The 23,767-nt window shown below is 41.8% G+C and overlaps 1 protein-coding gene across 1 annotated transcript; it reads right to left on the reverse strand.

The window, feature by feature from the left end:
- Positions 1-6,988: 6,988 nt before the first annotated feature.
- Positions 6,989-22,459, reverse strand: PRDM14 (PR/SET domain 14). Its single transcript, XM_004449633.1, has 7 exons — positions 21,760-22,459; positions 21,143-21,196; positions 20,893-21,050; positions 19,605-19,884; positions 15,353-15,555; positions 9,309-9,410; positions 6,989-7,213 (listed from the first exon to the last, which is right to left on the reverse strand). Exons 1-7 carry the CDS (start codon positions 22,457-22,459, stop codon positions 6,989-6,991), a joined length of 1,722 nt encoding a protein of 573 aa, XP_004449690.1.
- Between the last annotated feature and the right edge of the window lie 1,308 nt (positions 22,460-23,767).

A 23,767-nucleotide genomic window follows, 5' to 3' on the forward strand; every position in this document is an offset into this window, starting at 1 on the left:
TATATATGAAAAATATATGTATATTGTATATTATATATTGTATATCATATATCGCAAAAGACAGAATAATAAAGCAAATGTTTACATTTTGGGGGATCTGGATTAAGGATATATAAGTTATTTGTACTATTCTTGTAACCATTCTGTAAACCCTAACATTTTTCAAAAATAAAAAGTTAAAAAGAGTATAGTCTATAAAAATGGTATAAAGTACTACCTTTTAAAAGTGTTTGGAGTCTTCTAAACTTCTGATCCTAAGACTCATCCGGCACTCATTTAAATTTCAAATACTCAGACCTCAGCTTCACCCAGGTCTGGTGGGATTGGAGGTTTGGAGGAGGAGCCCAGCAGTCATGGCTTAATAAAACACTCCAGGTGATTCTTCAGGCAACTTTGAGAAACTCAGACTTTTGCTTTATAGGCACCCCTCTCTACCAAGAGCCTTCTGTTTGGAAGTAAAAACAATAAAAACCTGATAAATGAATGACTGACTCTATTCTAAATATGGATTCTCTAGCTCACAGCATTTCACCTATTATTCGAAAGTTAGGGACCAGGCACTATCCTGGAGGCTGAATAAGTACATGCAGCCTTATTACAAACTTTTCTTATTTCACATCAGAAATCAATAATTAATCTTGGACTGGTAGACTCAATGATGATGGACATTTGGGTTTGGATTAGTGGGATTAGATTTCTCAGCGAGAACTTCCCATCTTCCACATTTAAGTATTTCTGTAATCAGTATAGTTCACCACAAACCTCTACTTCTCAGTGCCTCTGAAAAGTTTTGTTATTAAAGTAATACACATTTTAAAACCCCATTTCATTATTTCTTCTCTCAAATCCTGCAACTCCTTGAAAAATTAATTGTACACCAATGTTGACAGCATTCTTCACAATAACCGGAAGGTGGAAGCAAACCAAGTGCCCACCAACAAATGAATGGATAAACAAAATGTGGTATATGCATACAGTGGATTATTCCACCATAAAAAGGAATGAAGTTCTGATGCATGCCCCAACATGGATGTACCTTGAAGATGTTGAGTGTAACAAGTTAGAAATAAAAGGACAAACTTTGTGAGATTTCACTTATATGAAATTCCTAGAATAAGCAAATTCATGGAGACTGAAAATAGATTAGAGGTTTCAAGGGACAGGTGGTGGGGAGGTATTGCTTAACCGGTAGCTTCTATTTGGGGTAATGGAAGAGGTTTCAGTAATGAATAGTGGTAGTACAACATTGTGAATACAATTAATACCACTTGAATTGTACTTGAAAGTGGGTTAAAATGGGCTATTTTGAGGTGTATATGTGTCACAATATAAAAACTTTAAAAAATGAAAGAAGATGGCCATGGGATGACTGAGGCAGAGATTGAAGTGCTGCTGCTGCAAGCCAGGGAAAGCTAAAGTTTATCTGCAAATCAGACGTTGGTAAAAGAAATAGAAGGATTCTCCCGTAATTTCAGAGGGACCATCAGACAATTGCCCAAAGTTCCAGCTGGACCAGAACTATGGATCACCCACAGAGGCTTTGGTTTTTGTATTTGAGCACCGTCTTCAGTGTTGGTCCTTCCAGGTTATTCAATCCAATCCTTCCCTTCCTTTTGCAAAGGGAAGACAGGATCCCAAGTCAAGCTGCCCCTGGCTATGCAGCTGTAAACTAGACTCCCGGTTAACAGTCAAGATTTCAGGTCCTCCTGCTAATGGGAACAGATCTGCCTAAGGCTAGCCCAGGGGTTCCTTTCCTGGATGAAAGGATTTGGTACTTAGGAACTGGGAAATAGAGATAGCAGCCTCCTTCTAAGAGAGAACCAGAAGCAACTTCACAAGACATCCTTGCCAAGTTTATTGTGGAAGATAGTAGTTTCAAAACCAACTTTGAGAATTTGGTTCTGGCACCTTTAAATTGGAATTCACCAAGATTTCTCAAAAAGGCCTTTCCTGATTCACAGACACTTGAAGCAATCAGCAGTTGAAATTCAAACCTCAGGTCCGGGGGTCTCCCAACTGCAGGAATTAACACCAGGGGAGGGCAGGTCACAGATTGGGGTAAGAAAGCCCAAGGCCTTCCTCTCCCAGGGGCGAAGAACATTTGAGGGTACTGCAAACCCCAAGCCAAACCTTTCAAGCAAACCCGTGATTCTAGTTTCTCTAGGATTTCTAGAGAAAACTTATCCGGAAGTAAATAGAGGAAACATTCTACTCTCCTTGAAAACAAACTCAAGGTGAAAGTCAGGAGTGATTTTATCCTGGATTATATTTATCTCAGTTCTTTTGCTGCAACTAAAAAGATGAATTAAGAGTAGGAAAAAAAATCACATAATTAATCTAAGACCTTACCTGATATATTTATTAGCATTTTTCAAATAAATAAGAGAATATATAAAGATACTAAATAGAACATACAGAAGCAAATGGAAGAACACATAGCATTTTTAAAGTTTGAAAAATTCAAGAATGGGATTCCAACACGCTTGCTTATATATTTCTCCATAGCAAACTGCTTTCAACACAAAGTACTGTTAGATATAAATTAAAATAAAATTTATAAATCTATAGATAGAATGTACATCATGATAAAACAATTTCTCCCACTTTTTTTATATATGAAGTTACAAGAATCCTGAGATAATTTGAGATAAAAAGAATTTGATAGTGAAAAGAATATCTCATTTTGAGGCCATATGCAAAAATAAAACGACAATGTTCTCCCTAAATGTTCTCTACCCTAGTTATAATTAGGGCTAATAACTTTCACTTCAAAATACTATTTCATCTAAGTTATTTTAAACAGACAAAGCAATAAATGGAAGCATCATGCACTTTATATTTTCTGAATATTTAACCTCTTAAAATAATGTAGAAAACTATTGTTTTCTATATGTAATTCCTAAACTTTATGGAGATTATCAGTGAAGGGGAAGTTTATTTCTATTTTATAAATACATTAACACTTCTTTCAAAATAATTTTAGCTATTCTGTTTTCACAACTGTCAACCAACAAAAGTGCTGATATGATATTCTAGTTAAATATTTGTATTAAAAGAATTCAATGTATAAATTTGTTCTCCTGAAAATTGGGTGGACTTCATAAAATAACAGCTCCGTGCAATTACTACCCCTAGGAAGAGTTAATAGAGCATTCCAAATGTACTTAAAATCACTACAAACCAAATACTGTGCAACCTGCCAAGTCAAAATTGGACCTATTAATAAAGGATGTCTAGGACAGTATTTACCACTAACCATCGGAAAGGCAGCTTCTCCCAACCCCCAGCCTGCCCTACTCTTTGCCTGGATAAAGACGGACCTATTGCAGGCCCCACACAGGTCCAAGCATTCGTCTGTGTTGATAGCTTTGTTCATTCAAGGGCCAAACTCCCCAGGCCCTGAAGGGCACCCTCAGGGCCCATAAGAGCTTCATCAATATGGAAACCGGTTTACTGGAGCCTAGTTATTTTTCCAGGGTTCAGATGTCCCTTTTTATATCTTTTTTTTTTTTTTTAACCCCAAAGAGATAATATTTATTATCAGATTCAGATAGGGAAAAGAAATATGAAGAGAAACTACGTTATGAGAAAGCCCCTCTACATTCCATTGATAAGGCTTGCAACTACAAAAGGAGTCCCATATTTTCAACAGCAAATGGCTGTGTTCAGTGGTATTCTTTATTCCCACGATTCTGCTTATGAGCTGCATTCTAATAGGTTCTCCTAATGAATGAATAACTTTGTGATCTTGCCAAGTCACCTAGCTACTCAGTTTCACCCGATTTTATGTGGCAGACCCTGGCAGGATAAAGCAAATCCATCAAATACAGCATCAGGATGACTTGAGGGGCGGCTTAAAACAGATTGCTTGGCTCCAGTTCCACTTTTCACTCACTAGGTCTCTGGTAGTGCTAGAGAATTTGCACTTCTAACAAGTTCCCAGGTGATTCTGGTGCTGCTGGAATCACAACTTTTGAGAACCATGGAAATAGAGCATACATATCAAATGATAACATTTGCATAATTTTGTCTCTTTTGCCATGACTGGCAGGTTAAGAGAAGTAAGGTTTATTGTGTCATCAAGGATGCAAGTCATCTCATTTTATTTCATCCTCACAAGGGCATGTGACTGTTACATAATAAGGATGTGGAAATTAAAACTCAAAAATTAAATGACTTCCCCAACATTATACAACAAGAAAATGGTGGAGACAATTAAAAATTTGTCCAATTCCATAATTTATATTCCATTTGATAACAAATACCTTGCTGCCTCACACAGCCATAGTAACTGAGCCTGGTGTTTTAATTTCATTCTACATTGTACATGGTGGTTTGTCTTCTACTTTAACAGTCTGTTTTTTAAATTATTCTTTTAAGTGGATTCAAGTTATTTTGGGACATGGGTGAGATACACATTGTAAACATGAGAGTGTAATTACTAAAGGAAGATGTCCTGAATTATTTTCTACACCAAAAATTAATGCATGCAATTTAATATGGCCAAACTTTCAGTGAAACATCAGAATCAATGAAATGGCATGTCTCCCCCACACCCACCCCAAAAAATAAGCTTTTCCAGTAAGCATGGCATGTAGACTTACAAGAACTATAGGTTTTACTTGGCATGCAAGAGTTTTGGAGGAAGTGAATGTGTTTGACTAGTGAAAAAATAAGCATCACATCAATTCCTGTCTTGCTTTATACTGCTTGATTTTAAAGCAGGGGTTATTAACCTTTTTTGTTCCATGCACCCCTTTGCCAGTCAGGTGAAAACCATGGATCCCTAAGTCCACACTATATACTGTGTATATTATTTAATAAATATAGCACAACCACACCAACATGTCCCCACAAGAATATTTCTTTGAATTTCATTCAAGCTCACAGACCCCTTAAGAACCCGTTTAAAGTAAAATGTTCAAACTCAAACAGTAAAGAAATGTTTCCAGTCATGTATTTTGAATTAGCAGGCAAAGAAAGACTGCCTAATTACATGATGAGCCTCAGCCTTTTCAAAAGACCATTGTTCGGTCTTAATTAACATGAACTAAAACAGCCCTAAAACAACAGGGCACAGTCCCATTAGGATAAATTACCCAGGCCAAGGCAAGGCAGCAAAGAATTCCCTAGAGGAAAATCTGTCACTGCTTTTCCACCTGCACTTTATCTGTTTCTCAAAGGACTCTGCTACAGCTGGAAGCCTCCTCTGGAAGGGGCATCTGCTCCACAGTGAATTTGCTCCTTATGGAGAGCCATGAGCCCTGGATAAAGGGTGGAGAAAAATCCTAGGCACTGGGGTAAGGGTAGGACATGGCTTTTGTAGCTGTAATCACACATGAAGCACTTTTTAAAAAAGATTTATTTATCCCCCTTCTCCCATTGTCTGCTGTGTGTATCCATTCGCCGTGTGTTCTTCTGTGTCTGTCTTCTTTTTAGGCAGCACCGGGAACCGATCCCCAGGGCCTTCCAGAATGGGAGAGGTGTTCAATCTCTCGCACCACCTCAGCAGCCTGGTCTGCTGCATCTCGTCTCTCCGCTGGGGTCAGCTTTCCACGCCGGCCAGCTTGCCTTCACCAGGAGGCCCTAGGAATTGAACCCGGGACCTCCCGTCTGGTAAACGGGAGCCCAATCACTTGAGCCACATTTGCTTCCCCCATGAAGTACTTTTATTCTGCTTGTTCTGGTCTCAAATTTTGATTTTTTTTTTCTGAGTAAATATTTAAAAGTTTGTTGTTGCTTGTCTCAATGTAAGGAAGGGGATAGTTAAAAGGAAATTGCGGTTTCCTTGGCAGGACTCATAAATTGAGCACAGTGGTTAGTTAGGAGGCGGGACTTTCGAGTCACGACCCAGTTCAGTTCCTGTGGCTTGGTCAATAATGCAAATAACCCTGAACCACTTCTTTAACCTCTGAGCTTCCGTTGACTCATCTGTGAAGTGTTGCACTCAGTGGCACCTCTCATAGGTGTGAGGACTCAGCTAGAGACTGCATGTAAAGCCCTTGGTCCAGAGACAGCTGATAAATGCTCAATAAATGTTCCCTCTCCTTACCCATGAGTGGCTCACTCTCTCTCTGCACACCTAAAGAGATTACTTCCCACATGCTTTCATCAGTCTTGTGATACTCCATATAGCACGTTTTTCTTTTCAGTGGACCTCTTTTTTAAAAAATACTGCATACTAGCATTAACCAGCTAATTAGAAACATCTGGGGAAAAAATCTACTTTCTTTTCATCAAGAATGAAATCAGGTTTAAAACTAGAGCAAAACTATTTGCCAGCTTATTGCAACTCTTTGGCCTTTGGCAATACTTTTTCTTCCCCAGTTGTTCAAGGTCACAGATGGTGAGGTAAATAACCAACTTGCAAGTCCTCCAGGTAATTTTGTTTGGCACCACTAACCTGAAAGTATCAATTGGCGTTTGTCAAGTGGTGGGGAAGGGTTAGGAGCTAAGGTTTAAAATAAATTCAAATGAAGATGGGAGATTAATTCACCTCTGAATGACTTAGTTTACAAAACTAATAAAGCTCTGGCTTGAATGAAACTTCAAAGGAATATAACAGGTGATGCCCATACATCTGGTACAATTTGGGGCCCAAGGCAAAGAGTAAAGATCATCATCTGTTCTTTCATTGTGAAATCAAAGACTCTACACCCAATCCCTGAAATGCAGGGGTCTTCTCTACTACAGTCACTCTCAGAGCTTATGTTGAGTTTTCCAGACCCCTGAGCACTGCTGCAAACCAACTTTCACTGTTTCTAGGTAAATTCACCGAAGTTCGATTCTTGTTCAAAAGTTGTGGAAAATATTTCTGCAAAAGCTATTAAGACCACATTCAATCAATTCAGTAAAGTCAGCAAATTGGTCAGTTCCATTTTTCTGTTTCTCATCTCAGTATTACTACCGTCTGTTCATACGACACGTCCATGACCAAAAATAGAGACTTTTAGTCTTTAGTTTCCACATTGCCCCCAGGCCCCAAGAACTAGTCCTCATGAAATTTCATGTGGGAGCAGAAGGCTTCCTGGTCTGGGAAGACTTTCCCACAGATGCTGCAGGAGCAACCATCATCGTCCTTGTGTGAGCGCCGGACATGGCTGTCATGGGCAGCGTGGGAGGCAAAAGATTTACCACAGTACTTGCACTTGAAGGGTTTCTCCCCGGAATGCTGCCTAATATGTGTGCGGAGTATGCTGGAGGCAGTGAACTTCTGGCAGAGAACAGAAAGCAGAAGAAAAAGTAAAATTCCATGAGCTGGACAACCAATCAAATGAAGGTGAACTTCACTGTAACCGATACTTATGTCACCCTTAGTTCTCCAAATGATGAACCTTGGATTTTATGGCTATAGAGCACTGAGGGTCAAGAGCAATAGCCTTAAAAAGAAATGACCTGACCAACTGGTCATTCTGACTGGTTTTGAGTACCACTGGGTATTAACAGAATAATGGCTTTTCAGTGTGTAAGATCACTTGAGGGTCAAATGCAGACTCTTAGCCCTAACCCAGATTGTCTGATCCAGTATGTCTGACATGAGTCCTAGGGTCACACTTCAAGACAAGATGCAGTAGGAAAGGAGAAGCCAGTATCAGCCAATTTGGTAGTCTTTTCACAGTTCTGTACCTTATTGGTTTCCTTTTTTAAAAGTAAATTTTTTTTTTAAGGCAGTACCAGGGATGGAACCCAAGACTTCGTACATGGGAAGCAGGTGCTCAACCACTAAGGTACATCCACTCCCCAAAGTAAAACTTTTCATTTTGAGGAACTGTAGATTCACATGCAGTTGTAAGAAATAACAGAGGCTCTCCTATGTATCCTTTTCATAGCCATACCCACTTTGCTCACACTCCTACCCGGCCCTGAGCAACCACTAATCTGTTCTCCATCTCGACATAATTTTGCCATTTCAGAAATGTTATGTAATTGGAATCATATAGTATGCAACCTTTGGTATTGACTTTTTTTTTTAAACTTAGTATCATTCTCTGAAGATTCATCCAGATTGCTGCATGTATCAATAGTTCAATCCCTTTCATATGAATACACTACAGTTTGTTAATCACTCACTCACTAAAGTACATCTGAGTGGTTTCCAGTTAGGGGCAACTACAAATCAAGAGCTTTCAGGACTGGTGTGTGCTGGTGCCTAGTCATTGCCCCTCACAGCAGGCTGTTTTTCACACAAATCTACGACCACCTTCCTTTGGTGAGTACTGGATCCACACAGTTTAGTTATGTCTCTCCACCCCGTTTTTCTATGCTGATTATTTTCATTCTATTGATACACTCTTTGTAGGTATGTTTCCCCAAGCCTGGTAGATTTAATATTTTATTCTTCTTTGGGAATTTTAGAAGTCCCTGAATATGACAATCCATATTCCTTATATGGCTTTATTTTAAAAACTTAAATGACTCTTGGTGATATGGAAATGTTCTGAATCTGCATTTTCCAATTTGATGGTTATTAACCACGTGGTACTGAGCACTTGAAAGGTGGCTAACGCAAGTGAGGAACTGAATTTTAAAACTTTATTTCATTTTCATGCACTTAGCTATATAGGGCTAATGGCTACTGCACTGGACACCACTGGTATATATCATCCGAGTAGTACTTTAGGTGTTTGGTGTATTTTGAAGGGTCGTGGTTAATCTATTCTATTCTAGGAACTGTTAATCACGTATATCTCTCTTCTTTTTTACAACTCAGTATTCTGAATAATATAATTAGATTAGATGCCGCTTCCTCAGTGCTCCTCTAGAAAGTTCGACGAGCAGCATTCTTCCAATTTTAAAACCTCATGGATTAAAATACTAACAACAGTCGCTAGCATTCCAATAGTGCGTACATATGATGTGGCAGGCACTGTTCCAAGTGTTTTACATTATTTTTCCTCATGTAATCCCACAACTCTGTAAGGAAAAGATTATATATTTTCCCTATTTTATTAAAACTAAATAAGAGAAAAGTTAACGGACTTGCTCAAGATTGCACTACGAGGTTAAGCACCAGAGGCAGGATTTGAACCAAGGCAGAAGCTGTCTTACATGTCTCAAATGCTACACACTATTGCCTATGACTATCAGGTCCCTGTAAATTTGGAGTGTATTTCATTACACATGTCCTAACGGCCAGCTTGGCAGTAGGAGGTCATATCTGCCCATCTTCAGCAGGTTTGAACATTACTTGGGGGTACCAGAGAGATAATAATAGACTAACAATTACCAAGAACTCATAAAAGAGGAATTAAGATCTCAAGTTCTTATCCATGGACAGCCAAGCAGGACTTGAGGAGGTTTCCATTTACCTTTGTACAATACACACACTGGTACGGTCTGTCTCCAGAATGGACTCGCATGTGTTTGTTTAGGCTGGAAGATTGAGAGAAACACTTCCCACATGTGGAGCACTATGGTGAAAAAGAAAAAGAAAATGGAAATCATGTCTTCCCCGAAAAAGTTCATTTCAAGGATGTTTACCTGGGGATGGAAAACATGAAAATTGCTGTATATATCTATAGGCAGAGGATTATCCTTCCAAGGCATAAGACTATTGGAGATAATGGGAACACATCATGAAGTTAATTGAAGAATCAGGAGAGTGTGGATTCTGGTCTACATCCTGTGGCTAATGCTGTGACTTTTGGTAATTCACCTACCATCTATGGGTTTCTTTTGTTTCAGATGTGAAATGTTGGATACTGACCACAATCATGGCATAAAATAGGCTTGAAGTAGATCCTACTCTGTCAGCAGGAGCTGTGTGACCACAATGAGTCAGTTAAACTTTGAATCTTTATTTCTTGATTTTCCCCATCCACAAAATATTTCCTCTACCCTCCTCACAGGATTGTGATTAGACTGCAAGCACTGTGCAGTTAATTCAACAAGTGTTTATTGAGTACCTACTATGTGCCCAACATCTTATCAAAGATAGGTGGCCTCACCCTAATGAGAGTGGTGACAGACATGAAAACCAAAATGGGGGGTCAAGTGGGAATATGTGGTGCAGCCACATGCTGTGAACAGGTCATGGCACGTCTCTTTACTCTTAACCTAGCTTCTCTAATTTTTCTCTACTGCTTGAAGTTTTCATATGAACATGTATTATCTTTATTAAAACAAAAGTCATATATTCGAGTTAATATTGCAAAAAGAACAGATTAGTATAAAAGGATAGCAATCAGAAACGGGAACTTTTCTTGGAAATTAAAAACAAGCGAAGTGGGAAGCAGATGTGGCTCAAGTGATTGGGCTCCCATCTACCACATGGAGGGTCCTGAGTTCGATTTCCAGGGACTCCTGGTGTAAAGTATGTTGACCCACGTGGTGTGGAGAGCTGGTGCAACAAGATGATACAACAAAAAAAGACACAGGAGAGACAGAGATACAACAAACCAGGGAGCTAAGGTAGCTCAAGCAATTGAGTGCTTCTCTCCCATGTTGGAAGTCCTGGGATCTGTTTCTAGTGCCTCAAGAGAAGAAGAGAAGAGAAGACAAGAAGACATGGAAGAACTTGCAGTGAATGGACACGGAGAGCAGACAGCAGGTGCAAGTGGCAGGGGGTGGGGAGGGCATAAATAAATCAATCTTTAAAAATTAAAAAAACAAAGCTAGCACACAAAAAAGTACTTAATAGAAATACTATATAACTGAATGGTCACAGTTGACTGTAAAGACTAAGTACATGATTTGGAAAATAAAGTTGGGGAACTCTCTTGAGAGCACATAGCAAAAAGATTATAAAGTTAAGAACGGGGAGGTTGATTCAACCTAACATGTGACCAAAAGGAATTCCAGGAGAGAACAAAGATCTGGAGGACAGAGAGAACAAGCAAATTCCTTTGATCTTAGAACCTGTGCTTTCAGATTGAAAGAGTCCATCAAGGATGGGGGTGAGGAAAGGGCAGTGGGGGGAGGAAAGAACACCTAGCTTGACACATCATAATAAAATTTCACAACTCCAAAAATTTAAAAAAGAAACAAACCAATTTCTGCAAGAGTTTTTGATAACCGGTTATTTACAAAGAACAAGAACCACACAAGCACCAAATGATAGAAAAGTTCTGAGGGAAAATGATTTTGATCTAAAAATTAGATACCCAGTCAAACTATTAAAGTAGTATACAAGTAAAATCACCTCAGACAAATGAGAACGTGGAAAATTTTCATCATTTGTCCTTTAAAAAATTACTTGAAGATATACTTCAGGATAACAAAGAATCAAGAAAGCAAAAGAGTGAGCTGAAGAATCAGTGGAACTAATTTAGGAAGGAAATAAAAATATCCAAATATCACTGCTCACAGGAATAGAAAGCAACTGGTTCAAAACAGATTAAGCTCCCTTAAGAATGCTTTCAATAAGAAGGTAAATATCATTAAACAAGTTATACAATTAAGAAATTAAATGTACCTCTAACAAGGAGATAAAGCAACTAGAAATACCACATACACAAACACACAAAAAGCTTACAGGGAGACAAAGTTGAAATATAAAGAAAATTAGTCTGGCATCATTTTGAAAAATTATCTCCATTGGTTAGATAGCATAATATTTTGGAGAGAACTGACATTTAATTCATGTATGAACTCTGTGTTCATAAATGTTATTGACTAGAGGGATTTCCTCTGACAGAGTTTGTGTTCTTGCAATTGTTACTTTTCTGGAACATTGGTCTTCATTAATTTTGCTTGATGCATCACCTGAAAAGAAGGTACCCTTTAGGATTTAAATATTGGAAGGATAGGGAAGTGGATTTGGCTCAACGGATAGAGAGTCCACCTACTACATGGAAGGTCCAGGGTTCAAACCCAGGGCCTTCTGACCCGTGTGGTGAGCTGGTCCACGCACAGTGCTGATGCACGCAAACTGCCATGCCACGCAGGGGTGTCCCCCGCCTAGGCGGACCCCACGCACAAGGAGTGCGCCCCGTAAGAAGAGCCACTCAGTGTGAAAGAAAGTTCAGCCCGCCCAGGAGTGGCGCCACACACGTGGAGAGCTGATGCAGCAGGATGACGCAACAAAAAGAGACACAGATTCCCAGTGCCGCTGACAAGAATACAAGTGGACACAGAAGCATGCACAGTGAATGGACACAGAGAGCAGACAACTGGGGGGCGGGGAGGGGAAGGTAGTAGAAGGCTATACAGAACTTTTAAGGTTATTGGTTATATATCCAGTAACTTCTGGGTTTTGAGTCAATGAGGATCTTTCAGAAACTGTTTTTCTTATGAAAAATCATTTAACTGACGTTTTACAAGTCTCAGTTTCATGTGAGCTTCTTTTACTTCAGTTTAATTCAAGTTAAATTAAGTTTTAAAATTCATGAACAGGGGAGAGGTTGTAGCTCAGTGGTTGAGCACTTGTTTCCCACCTATGAGGTCCTGGGTTCAATTCCTAGTACCTCCTAAAAAAATAAAAAAAGGAAAAAATAAAATTCATGATTAGGCTACTGCAGATTTAAATATACTTTGTTACAAAGCTAAGTACCCAAACTAAGTATATGACATAAAGAAATATAAGAGAATAAAGAAAGCTATATGTTAAAAAATAGGAGAAAAACACTACAACCCCCTGACTATAATGAGCATGGAGTGCCATGGATATTCAGGTGCAGAAGTTCTATGAGAACTAGAAATATATCTTCTGAGCTCAGGACAAAATTCTTGGCTAGAGATTGGAAACTCAAGGTTAAGTGGTATTTATAGCTATGACAAAGGATGAGACCACTCAGGAAAAGTTTACAAAGAGATTATTACTAAAGAACCACCTTTGGGAACAGTGGTTATGACAGAATTTATAATTTTCTATTGCCAGTTTAAAATTATTATTCCTCCATTCTACCATAAAACCACCTTCTCTTTTGAAGTCTAAGTCATCATCTCACTATCACCGGCTTCTGCCCCTTCTCATCATTTCTATCATCTATTGATCTCCTAGTCTAGAACCCCCCAAGTTTCAAGACTAATACTTAGCTACAGGTTTTTTCACCGAAACCCCAAGCCTCGTCCTCCCATTGTTCTGTGTTTAGGCATGTGACCCAACCAAAACTCTAGTTTGATATCAGCTTGACCTAACTGACAACCTTTAGTAAAAAACAAACAAATCAAAACACCCTAATCCTGTAGCTTCTGTTTTCTTAACATTCTTTGATCTGCAGTGGATATGACAAAGATCTTAAATACAGTATAATCAATTGTAAGATACACTATTACTTTATGTACTAACTAAAAAGAAAATGCAACCAATAAAAATTATGGCATACCATCAATCATAGAACATACCCCAATAGCAGAACTAATAATAACCAAGGAAATAAATGAACAAATCACAAGACTCAAAACAAATCCCAATAAAAGATATATTTTTTAAAGAAACTTAATCTCATTTAGTAAAGAAGATGAAAATTGAAGCAAGATACCATGTTCCATCTATCAAAAGGGCCACACTGAAGGGTAATATTCATTATTGGCATGAAAGCTGGTGCTTCTCACTACACTGCAAGCCCAGTAGGACAGGCTACATATAGGCACCTTCTTTGGAAGGTGGTGTGGCAGCTTACATCAAGAGCCTTAAAACTGTATATACCTGTTAACCCAGTTTTTTCTACTTCCAGGAATTTGTCCCAAAGAAATGATTAGATGGGTAACAGAGATAAGGATTTATTTAAAACATAGTTTACTAAAGCGATACTGGGGGAAAACACACAAAACCGGGGACTGGTTAAGTACATTATGGCACATTCATCTGATATACTGATATAGTCATTATTATGTTTATAAATAAACTTGTGATGCAATGCTAAGCTGGAAAAGTAGTATCGTAATATTTAGTATTATCTTAATTATATTAAAAATACATACAGATACATACAGAGGGGGAATAATATACCTAAAATGGCTTAAATCTGGGCCATGAGGTATCAGGTACTTTTACTTCTTTTTTTCCCCCAAATTGTCTTTACCAAGCAAATTGGGGAAAGCAGATGTGGTTCAACATCTGGAGGAGATAGGAGGTCCAAATATTCGATACCCAGGGCCTCCTGGCTTGTGTGGTGAGCTGGCCCATGCGCAGTGCTGCTGCATGCAAGGAGTGCTGGCCCATGCAGGGATGCCCCTATGCAAGGGTGCCCCCCTGTGCAAGGAGAGCCACCCCGTGTGAAACCACAGCCCGCCCAGGAGTGGTGCCACACAGACAGACAGCCGACTCAGCAAGATGATACAACAAAGAGACACAGATCCCCAGCACCGCCTGATGAGAATACAAGTGGACACAGAACACACAGTGAATGGACACAGAGAGCAGACAAATGGGGGAGGGTAGAAATAAATAAATAAATCTTTTTAAAAAAGGCAAATTGGAAATAAAAATTAATTAAAGAAGTTTATCAAGTAAAAATATAAAAATCACTGTTGGCCCCCTTCTCTCATACTCCCATAATTATAATTAGCTGTTTGTTTATTTTTTTCCTATTTTTCCATTTATATGTAAACATGATTTATATTTAAGTCTACGCAGTAAAATGTTTTAAATGAGTTCATTCTATACATATTCTGCTATTTATTCTTTTAATGGGCCATAATTTATATAACAAATAAGTGTTGAATATGCAGTGTCTTAAAAAAGAAAAAGTGGGGTCTAACTCTTTAACTATCAGAAAACTAGATAGTATTCTAGTCTCATGGACCTGAAGGATATGGATCCTGAGCCAGTTTAACATGTGAGAATAATTCCACTGTCTTAACAGTCTGTACCCAGAGCCCTCTTTCTAATTAAGCACAATGGAATTTTGCTTTTTTGAACCAAGGCAGGCAGAGCAGCGGACCAGGTATCTCGGTGGTGGGAAAACGGCTCCCCAGTGCCATTACTGCTTTTCTTCCTTCCAAAATTCTCAGCATGCCGTTGGAGGCCTTGCATGCTTTACTATGCCTACACTTCGTCCTCACCTCTATCAACATCCCTGCACAAATTATGGGCAACGTGGTTACTGAAAACTGCGTGCCAGCCTCTTTCTTGCCAGGGATTTTCCAACCCTCTCCCCTCCCCAATGACCTTGCTCCTGCTCTAGGACACATACCTCAGCCTTCCATCGAAACCCAGCCCAGCTCGGTACCACCTTGTCCCAGACACCCCTCACAACCAAGGTGTTCAGGTGGACGTGGACCCTCCCTCCTCCTCCAGGTGCCTCCCTGTACCCTGACACCTGTCCTAACACCTGGCTCATGTCACTGCCTCTTCCACAGCACTGCCACAGCCTCTGAGAGCTCCTCTCAGCAAGCATCGTGAATCCCAGACAAGGAGCATCGATAGTGAATGAGAATAAAAAGGATCATTTGCCTTCCCGAATCTTACCTTGTGAGGTCGATGCTTCTCATGGACGTGAAGGATATGGATCCTGAGCCGGTCCCGCTTCTCAAAGGATCGTTTGCAGAGAGAACACGGGAATTTCCTGTCACCCTTGTCCACACAGGGGGTGTATTTGAGGTGCTTATCTCTGTAATATTTGTAGGTAAAGACTTTTCCACACCTTTCACATCTGTAACCTTCTGCAGACTCTGTCAAACACAAGGGGACACGTCTCATTGACTTTTCCTGCTACCTTCCCTCATCATTACTTCCTGCAAGGTAATTTTTAAAAATCTTTTATTATAGAAAAATTTAAATATACACCAACATAGAAATTATAGTGTAATAAACCCCCAGGAACCCATCACCGAGTTCTAACAATCATCAACTCAAAGCCAATTTTGTTTCCATCTTTATCACTAGACACTTCCCTCCATAATTATTTGGCCCATAAAGACAAATAGTGTGCATCTTTTAAAAGATAATGACTTCTTTAAAAATCCTAACTATAATGCCATTGTCGTAAGAATATTCCTTATTCTTTAATGTGTTTTATAGTCAGTTTGTTCAAATTGGAATTCAAAGCTTACATAGTGTACACGATTGCAATGTCTCTTAAATCTCTTCGACTATAGGATTTCCTTCGCTTTTTGTCCTGAAATGTATTTGCTGAAGAAACCCTTTCTTCAGCACAACTTAGCAGTTCAGTCCCACAGTCCCTGGACACATTTTCAACTGGCACTTGTTACCAGGTTAGGATACTGGGGCACATCTACTCCTCCCTTTACAACCAGCCTGAGCTACAAGCTCAAAGTGGTTCTCCTGGGACAGAGGACACCCACATGTACTTTCCAGTCTTCAAGGGTGCTCTTCCATAAGGAACAATTACAAAGTCCTGGGCATCCTCTCCGGGTGAGGGATAGGACAAGTGGTTTATAGTTCACTTCTCTGTAATTTTAGGGAAGATTCTACAGCTGGAATCTTCAAGTATAGAGTTAGGATGAATATACTTTGCTTTCCCAACCACACAGGATTACTGTGACGATTTAATTCTAACACTTACCAAGGAAAGGGATACCAACAGAGTTCTCAGCAACAGAGTATGATACTATCACTGAGGGTCAGACATGACTGAGAAGGCAAATCTGTTTTTATTAAGACAGGGAAAGGAGAAGGTTAGGGAGGGAGCAGTCGACTCTAGCAAAGGAGGTCGCGGGTGCAGGGGTGTCTATGTTTTTGAGAGGGGAGGACAGAGGCCACCTACAAAAGCTTCCCTGCTGAGAACACTCAGGATTCCAGAGGATAATGTGACTTTGACTATGAATGCATCACTGAGACCTTTTTGTCTGCCTCCAGGGAGGGAGCAAAAAGCCGAAGTAAGTATATGCAGGAGTCAGTAGAGAGAAATCTCTTAGCACCAGGACAGCAGGGAAGCTGTCCATCAGGGGCTTTGTTAGTGGAAAACTACATCCCCAGCACATTTACCAGGTGGCTAAGGAAATAAACCATTCATTAAGTAAATAACCAGGAAGGCAACCTCCAACCCCAGGACACCTACTGCCCTGCTATGTCTATCACTTTCATTGAGGTGCTAATACTCTCAGAATCTCCCTGCTGGGACAGATTTTGGTCAGAGCTAGAATTTTTCATTGGTCAGAAATACCTGGTCTTCCTGCTTCCTGGGGTAGGAGGAGGTCAGCTATCTTTACAAATCAAAGCACTAAAACACATCAACATTCAGAAAAAGGGTTCAGCATTGAGAGGCATTCAAATAACAATTTAGACATAAATTACTTACTAACTAAGGCTTCTGATGTCTGTTTCTTGCTCAGGTCTTTGGAAATTTGTCTAATTTTATCCAGTTCCCTTCCCTTTCCTTCTTTCATCTCAGTCAACATACTATGTTTAGCCAAGAGGTTTCTCAATACTTCTAATGACACTTTCTGCCTACCAGAGATAGTTTGGATATTATTTGGTAACCAATGAGTTATCCCAGGAAAAACAAAAAAAGGAAGAAAAAAAATTTACCATGGACAGCGGTTTGGAATGGGAAGTTGTCTTCCCACTCCACACCTCCATCCCCCAAAACACACAGTGTCGGGCTTGCATACTCAAATAACCCGCCCACATAGGGCCCAGACCCTCTCCCTCCCCACTCGAATCCTAAGGAGGACGTTTCTCAGTCCCACAATCCTTGCCAACATTTCTTCAGAGAGGGAAGACTTGTTAAGGGCAGAGTGATGTTTGTTTCTTTCCTTTTTATCACATCTAAAACCATATTAACACAGAACAGATGAATTCACCCATAATTCCTCCCCAACAAATCAAGTTGTTCGTGTTTCCTTTCACATTGTCCAGAATCCATGTCATTTTAACAATGCATCAGATACAATTTGGTTCAGAATTGGAGCACAGGTGTAACTGTGCTGGGATTTTTCACTCCACTTACCCCTGGTAAGCCCTCATCCCTACTGCTTATTATATATATGATGGTGATATCTGCCTAATATTCCATGTTAATAATATATCTTAATTTACTTAATTATTCTACTGTAGAGCCTTTAGTTTTTTTGTGATTCTTCATTACTATGGAAGCTGCTACAGTAAAAATCCTAGTGGACGAAATTTTTCTTTTGGATTATTCCCTGAAGATAAATTTCCAGAAGAGTATTATCAAGACATCAAAGTTTATAAGCATTTTAATAGCTCTATAAATTGTTAAATAATTTTTCAGAATAATGATGATTACTTTCTGTGAGGTATTAAGCATTTTTTCCCAACTACTTTTATTTCAAAAGCAGTACCTCTTTTGGGAATGACAAAAGAACAACAAATTATTTTGTTTGGTGCTAAATATAAGACAACTTTGAACTATCCTGTAGAGAAAGCCTCCCCTCATCTTCACCCACTTCCCCATTCCCACAACAACCCCATGTTGGGGTAATAGGAAGACACTTCACCAAAACGAGGTGAGGTCGTGCCAGGCCCCCAGTATTTCCGGCTTTAACTATTGAATGGGCTGATTGTGTTACTCCTAATCCCCGTTGAACCTTTCCTTACCATTGGTTTCACTATTCCCTGAGTAGGCATTGCCTTCCCTCTCTATCTTATGTACTCTTGATTTTCATCTCATCCCTAAGCAACTTTTTTCAATTTAGTTGTGATGTCTTCCTACTTCATTCAATACACCTTAGGACCCAGGAGCAAGGGATATTAAGGTGTTTTGTTAGGCTTGTTTCCTGCTCTGAACAGTCTCAGTCCAGTGTGCATGCAAGTAATCAGAGTGTGTGACAAATGCCAATTTCCTTTTTCTTTTACCCCGTTACACTTATCATGGTAAAATAAGCTGGTCTTCTACCTTATTACACATATGACCATAATTTGCATTTGACTCATCCCACCTATTAGATCAGTAGTTCCAAAACTTTTGTGTATATAGAAGATCAGGTGGAGATCTTATTTAAAATGGAAATCCCTTAGCCTCATCCCCAGAGTGGTTTGGTGGGTCTGCTAGCTCCTTACTACTCAAATGTGGTCCAGAGACCATAGCATATCGGTATTCCCTGGAAGTTTGTGAGAAATGCAGACTCTTGGGCTCTACCCACTCCTTTGATTTAAAATCTGCATCTTTCCAAGTTCCCCAGGGATTCGTACCCACATTGAAGTTTGAGATGGACTCTAGCTCAGTGTTTCTCAAACTTGACGGAGACCCACATTGAGAAATATGTTTTATAATTGAGTCCCAGCATACACACCATGTCCATTTGAAACAACACTACTCAAAACAAGATTTACTTAAATGTGCTGTGCGTCGTATTTTTTATTATTTTTATTCTGCTTTATTCTTATCTCTCCTTTCTTTAATGCTTGTCTCAACCACTAAGGTATTGCAAACTACCATTTAAATTAGCTCTAGTCTGCTCTAGCTCTTTGACTACATCAGCTACATTCACTTGAACAGAGATGAATCAATGTGGCTCACCTAAGGCAGTGGTTGCATCCATTTATTTCATTTTAATCTTCAGGAGGGGGTGAAGGAGTAGAAGTAAAGATTTCCTTGTGAATACAAGTAGCTTCAGCAGCTTTGGAAAAGTGAGGGTGCTTTCCTCTACCTGGGTAAGGCCTCCCTGGTTAGACACACCCTCTGTTTAGTCTCCCCCTTTGGGAGGGAGGAGCTCCATGTGTGCAAGGATGCAGGAGGGGAAAGCCCAGTCCTTCCAGTAGCAGGGCTGCTTGGGGAGCAGAGGTGTGCACTAACCTTCAGAGGGCCCAGGCGGCCCAGGCGGCTGCTTTCCCTGTTCTGGGACCTGAAGGCTCACAGGGATGTCCAAAAACTTCTCGTAACAGTCTCCATACCACACAAGGAGCTCTTGATTCCGACAGATTTCCTTGCAGCTCTCATAAAATATCTGCCCTTGACACTGCACTGCAACTAGGTTCTGCTCCTTGGGAAAACGGGCACAGTTGACATAGGACATCCAGTTCCCTGCACTTCCTTTTCCATCTATAAAATGGCTCAAATGACCATCTTCAAAGATCTAAATGAGATAAAAGACAAGTCATTTGGAATTATTATTAAAAAGTTATAACCTTGAGTTAACTTTTAAAAAGTTATAATCTCACACTTGAACCAACCAAATTTATCTCTATAAATTAAGTTTCAATATCATTACAACTAACATAAAAATCTACTTAAGACTGCATAGATGTATTAGCTTCGAGGCATTTCAATAGGTAATCTAACAAATTTGTAAAGATTCTTACTTTGATTACATTCTTGATTTCCAAATGTCTATAGTAAGCATGTTAATTTCATAAGCAGAGTTAAGGAAAACAAGCTTACATTTAATTCCACTACATAAAGACAACCAATTAATTTTGTGTTTTATTCCAATCTAGTCTTCATGCATAGATGGAGCCATATTTCACTATTTCTTCAGTGTCGGCAGTTTCACAGTCTCCAATCTTTTGTTATGATAAACAATTCCATGGTAAGTATCTTCTACAGAGTCTGAATTTCAGATTATTTCCCCAAAAATACATCACTAGACATAGAAATTCAGTGTCAAGGGGTTTTGCACCTTGGCTTTGATACCTTGTGACCAATTACTTTTCATACAGATAGCAAACTGCAGTCCCCCCAGCACACACTGTCCTCCTTCAGAGTTAGAATATCGGATTTTTAAAACTCCTTGCTAAATGTTTAATTTGCCTTTTCCCCCTTTGGCATATTTTTCTGCATCGTCCCTATAATATTCAAAGCACTTAGAATTATCTAAAAATATAACGACGATGTATTAAATCTTTAAAATACAAAGTCTATGCCTAATCTTCACAGACTAAAATGACTTAAGGCACCTCAAAGCACACAGAAATCAAGCAAAGGTGCTATCCTCAGGCAGGCCTGTTTGTCCTTCCCTTTATATTGCAAAACAGGCAGCAAGGCGGATCCTGCCAGTGGGCCCTGTTTCCCCAGCCAGGACTCTCCCAGAGGACCAAAGGCCAAAATGTTCCCCGCCAGCCTCCCTCCCCACGGACATATTTACCTCCCACATCAAAGAATTGTCTCCGTAAGTCTTGACTTCACTGGCATTGACCACTTTACCTTGAAAGGGCCCAAACCTGACTCCTTTGGCAATGACGTTGCTGCAGAACACACCAAAATGTGGGGCTTCACCAAACATCGTCTGCCTGAGACAGAGACCTAGGGAAACCCAAGGCAGGAAGACACAATGAGGAAACGGACTCGACACTTTTAGCCGAGGAAGAGAAACCTAAGGAAGAAGCTGTGCCTACCTTCTGGTAGCTGAAGGGAGTCTTTATCCAGAGTTTGAGGAAGAGAATCAGACCCTAGAAAAAGACCAGATTAAGAACCTATTTTTCCATGAAAAAAATGTATTGTGAAATGCTTTTAGAAGGCATTTTCTTTCCTACTCCCTAGAGGTAACCATTATCTTGGGTTTGATGTTTTTCCTTGATATTTTTCCCTACTCCTTTAACATGGGTCGTTTTATATACAATTTCTCCCCTGAGGCTCAGAACAATGCTCGCAAGCTTACGTAATTACCCAGTTTTGCAAATTTAAGGAACTTGAGAATCAGGGGATGACACTGATTTTGACTAAGTTATAATAGATGGCTGAGCTGGGACCGCGGAGAGAAAACTGAATGGGGATGTCTTTGAGATACCTTACTATGAGGCCGACTTTTTGCAACTGAGACCATGCAGTTAAGCAGTAAGTCTCAGAAGTGAGTCTACAATCCCCAGGCTCCACCCGCTAAGGAGGGCACCTCCAGCCCCTTCCCACACACTTGCACAGCCTCAGAGTCATCATGAAGTGTCTCTTTCCGACTAACTGCTCCCCCCTCTATTCCCATCCAGCCTAACTGCCAGTTGTCTTGAATTCCCTTTACCAGAGCTGTCCGTGGGAACCAGAATTCCAGAAATCGCGTGGTGCAGGTGGGCCGGGTGCTCCAGGCTGGAAATGGCCCCATAAAGAACTAAGTGCAAGTTCTCCTCAGTGAAGTGGTAATGATGAGGCGACTTCCTCTCTTGGTTCGGGGCTGCGGGGCCATCCTCAGACCACTTGGGGGGAGAGCAAGATAGCTGGGAAGTCTTCAGATCCTCACGTACCAGGCAAGCATCCACAGGGGGCTGCGGAATTAAAGTTTCCGGCCCACAATATTGGCCACCGTTGCTCCGGCCATCGCTCTGGCCGAGGTCTTCACCGATGCCGCCTGTATACTCGTGGCTGCTGTTGAGAAAGTGCGGCACCTCCCTGGGGAGGTGGGGCATGGGGTACCACGGTGGCAGCTTGCCGTACCAGGGCACATCGTAGAGCGGCTCTCGCGGTACGCCCAGGCCGGGACTCAGCAAAGGAGGCACCGTTCGAAAGGCGAAGGGGGACATGGCCTGGGGCCCGGGCACGGCGGGGTCCAGCGGCCGGAAAGGTTGGAAATCCTCCTCCGCGGTGGCTAGGAGGTTCCCCAAGTGGCCGTAGGACGGGAAAGGCGAGTAGTAGGCAGCCAAGTGGTGGGGGCTGCTCTGGAGCCTCTCGGGCGGGTAGCACATCTTGTCGAGGGGCCCGGCATCACCTGGCAGCCGCAGAGCCATCCCGGGCCACAGGGCGCGGCGGTTCTGCGAGAAAGCAAGTGCGGCTGAGCGCGCCTGGCCCGGCCTGGCTGCCCCGAGGCAGCGCGCGTTCCTAACACCCCGCTCCACCGCCCGAGTCCGCGCCGCGACGGAGGCAATCGGTTTAATTCCCAATTGGATCTCGCAAACGCTCCCCACCACAAACAAAACAAAAAGATCAACCAACAAGCAAACAAACAAACAAACAAAAAAACGCGAACGAAACTCCTCCTGGATCCCACCCAACTCCAAATTCCTAGTTAGGGTCTCCTTTGCCTTTCCTCTCCAAACACACCCCGACCAAGCACGACAAGTTTCCACCACTCGCTCACCACATTCCGCCCCCAAACCCGGCTCCTACAAAACCTGTTTCGCGTTTCCCTTTTCCTCTTCCGTGCAACAAAGCTCTTTAACAGGGTGGGTCGGAGTCGCCCGACCCTCCCTCCCCCGGGGCTGGGGCGGTAGCTGAGAGCTCCACGGCGCTCGTGGGCCCCCAGCAGAGAGGCAAGAGGGAAGAGTGCCCGGGCGGACCGTGCTGATGGAGAGCTTCGCTCCCCGAGTCCCCCTGGACCCCGCTGTGAACCTGCGACCCTGGCGGCCCACGCTGCCTTGCAGAACACGGGGACGGGGGGCGCCACCTTCGGATCCCCGGAAGCCACGCAGCGAGCGCCGCATCCCCGCCACATCCCCCAAGTCCCTCGGAAACTCCAAGTGACCCCCCCTGGGGGCGTAAGGGCCTGGGGTCGCCTCCCAGGAGCGGCGAGGAGGCCCCCGGGCCAGTAGAAGCCTGGGCAGCTCCCCGCCCGCCCTCTCGTCCCCGCGCGGCCGAAGGGGAGGGATGGCGTTTTAATGGACACGCAGAACAAGTTAACGATGACTGAGGGATGAAGCCCCTTCGCGGCGGGTCTTGTGGGCGAGATCAATGAGCCCAATAAGAAAACCAAGCAGGGTCGTGACTCAGAAATTACAGAACATGGGGTCAGGAGAAGAGGTCAGCCCCGACCAAGGCATCCGCTTCTCTCCTCCCGACTCTCCAAAGGCGCCCGGCTCCTGGCCTCTTCTGTCCCCAACTCTCTGCCACTCGGGCTGAAAGCACTGAAGGAGTCAAAGCCCCCGCGAGGGTGCAGCGACCACCCCAAACCAAAGGCGCGGCGAGTACCACAGGGTTTTCTGGCGCGCGGGGTCGACGACGGCCCGGAGGCCCCGCGCTCACCCTCCTCCGAGAGCGCGGCGGCGGCTCGGGCGCCCTGCAGGACCCCGACGGCGGCACGGCCTCGGGACCGGTAGGCT

This window comes from Dasypus novemcinctus, chromosome 14 (assembly GCF_030445035.2).
Source record: "Dasypus novemcinctus isolate mDasNov1 chromosome 14, mDasNov1.1.hap2, whole genome shotgun sequence".
NCBI classification, from domain to species: Eukaryota; Metazoa; Chordata; class Mammalia; order Cingulata; family Dasypodidae; genus Dasypus; species Dasypus novemcinctus.